Source organism: Acyrthosiphon pisum, chromosome X (genome assembly GCF_005508785.2).
Source record: "Acyrthosiphon pisum isolate AL4f chromosome X, pea_aphid_22Mar2018_4r6ur, whole genome shotgun sequence".
Classification (NCBI taxonomy): Eukaryota; Metazoa; Arthropoda; class Insecta; order Hemiptera; family Aphididae; genus Acyrthosiphon; species Acyrthosiphon pisum.
This window is the reverse complement of record NC_042493.1, coordinates 12,752,957-12,755,635: the sequence shown is the minus strand read 5'-3', so window position 1 is coordinate 12,755,635 and position 2,679 is coordinate 12,752,957. Positions and strand designations below refer to the sequence as shown.

Genomic DNA, 2,679 nt, shown 5'->3' with positions numbered 1-2,679 from the left:
CCAAAATTAAAAGTTTAAATGTTTTAAACAAGATATTTAGAATTAGAAATGTTAAATGAGATATTTAGAGTTTTAAATTCAAATTAATTTATTAAGACTTAAGAATAAAAATACTTTAAATGTATTGATAATTTTGTTTAATGTTTTTAAATTTAACTATCGAGTTCTGTATAATAATTTGCTAAACTTGATATTATGTTGTAAAAATTAAATTAGGTTTAGTTAGTAGAAGTGAGCGTAAATAGTGAATTAAGGGTTTTTATTTTAAATACATAACAATTAAAAAAATATAAATTACTTATATATTACACAAAAATATGTTATTTGAAATTAAAAACACAATTGTTTTTGATATTTTTAGACTCTTGGAGGAGAAAGATGGTTCGTCAAGGCATTGGAACTTGAGATAAATACAGCTGATAAACATTTCGACCATATTAAAACCAAAGGTAAGGATTAATCAAATACTTCATATAAAATTTTAGTACTAAGATATTATGTTGATTTAAATACATTTAACAATTTTTTTTATGAATTTTTGAATTTTTTAATATTATCACAGAATTAATTTTAGTTTTTTAGTACGTCAGTATAAGGATATTTTTAATATCATAAGTACTTTCTTTATAGGTATATAATGTCAAATAATGTACCTACTTATATTATTATTATTATCGTAATATTACCAATTATGTATATTTGTCTAGTTAACCAGATAATGGCTATCTTATAGTAAAATAAAAATAAAATATCTTATACAAATTATCAGTAATAACTGGACCATAAGTCATAACTTCATATTTCATAACTTTATGATATCATTAATATATATTATCATGTACATTAAAATAATATTATTTTTGTTGCAAGCTAATATTAGTTGATTCTATACCATGAATAAAATTAAAAAAAAAATAAATATAAATAATAATAATAATTATAATAATAAATTATATATATTATAATAATTATTATAATAATGTCTGGGTTATGGTGGAATACATTTTACACGGCGTGATGTATAGGCAAATTAACAGCATGTATGCGTCGAAGCTATAGAAGGAAGTATAATATTTGTATTTTTTAAAAATATTTTTAATTAAAAAAAAAAAAATAATTACATTTACGATGAGCCCATTAAGTAGGTACATAATCAATAGTTCCATTATTCTACTAGTAAAATTAATTAATTGGTTCAAAACTCGATTTATGACAACTGTTAGTGTAAAAAACATTTGTAAATGGTTTGAATACGATTACGATTAATATGCAAATGTAAACTCCTACACGAATAATCTTTTTACCTGTAAATAAAATATTGTATAATCTCTTAGACTGGCCTTTTTACCTGAAAAAAAAAGATGGTGTAATCTCCTGCACTGACCTTTTTACTTGATGATACGATTTTGTAAAGTCTCAAAATAGTCAGCCTTTAGTAGAAAAAAAATATAATTCTTATTAAATGTTTACTTTTGAAGAGATTTTAAAAACTTTAATTTGACAAAATTTAAATAACATTAAATTGAGTAAACATATTAATTTGAGTTGTAATTTATACAAATAAACTGCGAACACATTCTGAAAGTTTATATGCACTATGTAATATGTATGGAAATACTACAGTGGTATCGAAAATTCTCGAACATATTATATGTATGACAATATCTTACTCTTTCCAGATCTGAAAGATAAAAAGGCCATATCAGAAATTCTGAAATTATCGGACAAGCCCGCAATTTTATCATAGGAGTCAACTGTTCACGTGTTTTCCGCTTTTAATAACTAATCAGTAAACATTTATTTTTCCACATAGGTACAGCTGGCCTAAAAACATAAATAATAATATGTTGTTATTGCTTTTTCTATTTTTTTTTCGTGGAAGTAATTTGGTTTATATGAATATACATATAATAATAATGTAAATATTAAATTATTCAAGTTTTGTTTATATAAATTATAAAATGTCTTATAGAAATTATTATTTCTTCAAACTTTCCTTTTAATAAAAGTTTACTTATATACATTTATAGTTACCAATATTATCTCGTGTAGGAATTAACACTCTTTTTGTAGGAGTTAACCATTATCCGATTAATAAAATATTAAAATGTGTTCGATGATAAAACGACTCTTATAAAGCATTTTCATGCTTATTCTGTGTTTCACATTATTGAACACATTGCCATGGATTTTATTTTGTAACTATTAAATTACACTATATTATTTATATTTCAATCATAACATTGACCATTGATCACAATCGCTAAATATGTATTTTAGCAAGAATTTAAACACAGACATTTAATTCACGTTTTAAGTCAAGCATTCTTAGTATTTTGGTATTAAATACTGATATGAATACCCTTATAAATATTCAAGTCTGGGCAAGTTAATGATAATTTTTAACTGAGTTAAGTTAAGTTAATGTAAAACATTTTAACTCAGTTAATAGTTAAAAGTTAACCTAATTTTTTTTTTTAACTCAGTTAAGTTAAAAGTTATATGAACATTTTCAATTAACTTAAGTTAAGTTAAGTTATTTTTAATTAAAATGTATTAAGTTTTTTTTTTATAATATCTTTATAAATACCCAGCAATATGGTTTAAATAATAAAAATCGATAAATATTATTGAACACAGGAAATAGCCAATAGCTTTTCTATACATGGGTACTGAATT

General features: G+C 22.3%; 1 protein-coding gene across 2 annotated transcripts in view; it reads left to right on the top strand.

Annotated features, from left to right (window-relative positions):
- Positions 1-2,679, top strand: part of LOC100572962 (lysosome-associated membrane glycoprotein 5) — a 40,892-nt gene that overhangs the window by 17,572 nt on the left and 20,641 nt on the right. For both annotated transcript variants that reach the window (XM_008183925.3, XM_003243861.4), the window contains exon 6: positions 362-449. In XM_008183925.3, coding sequence (XP_008182147.1) covers positions 362-449 — 88 coding nt within the window. The remainder of the gene's footprint in view (positions 1-361; positions 450-2,679) is intronic.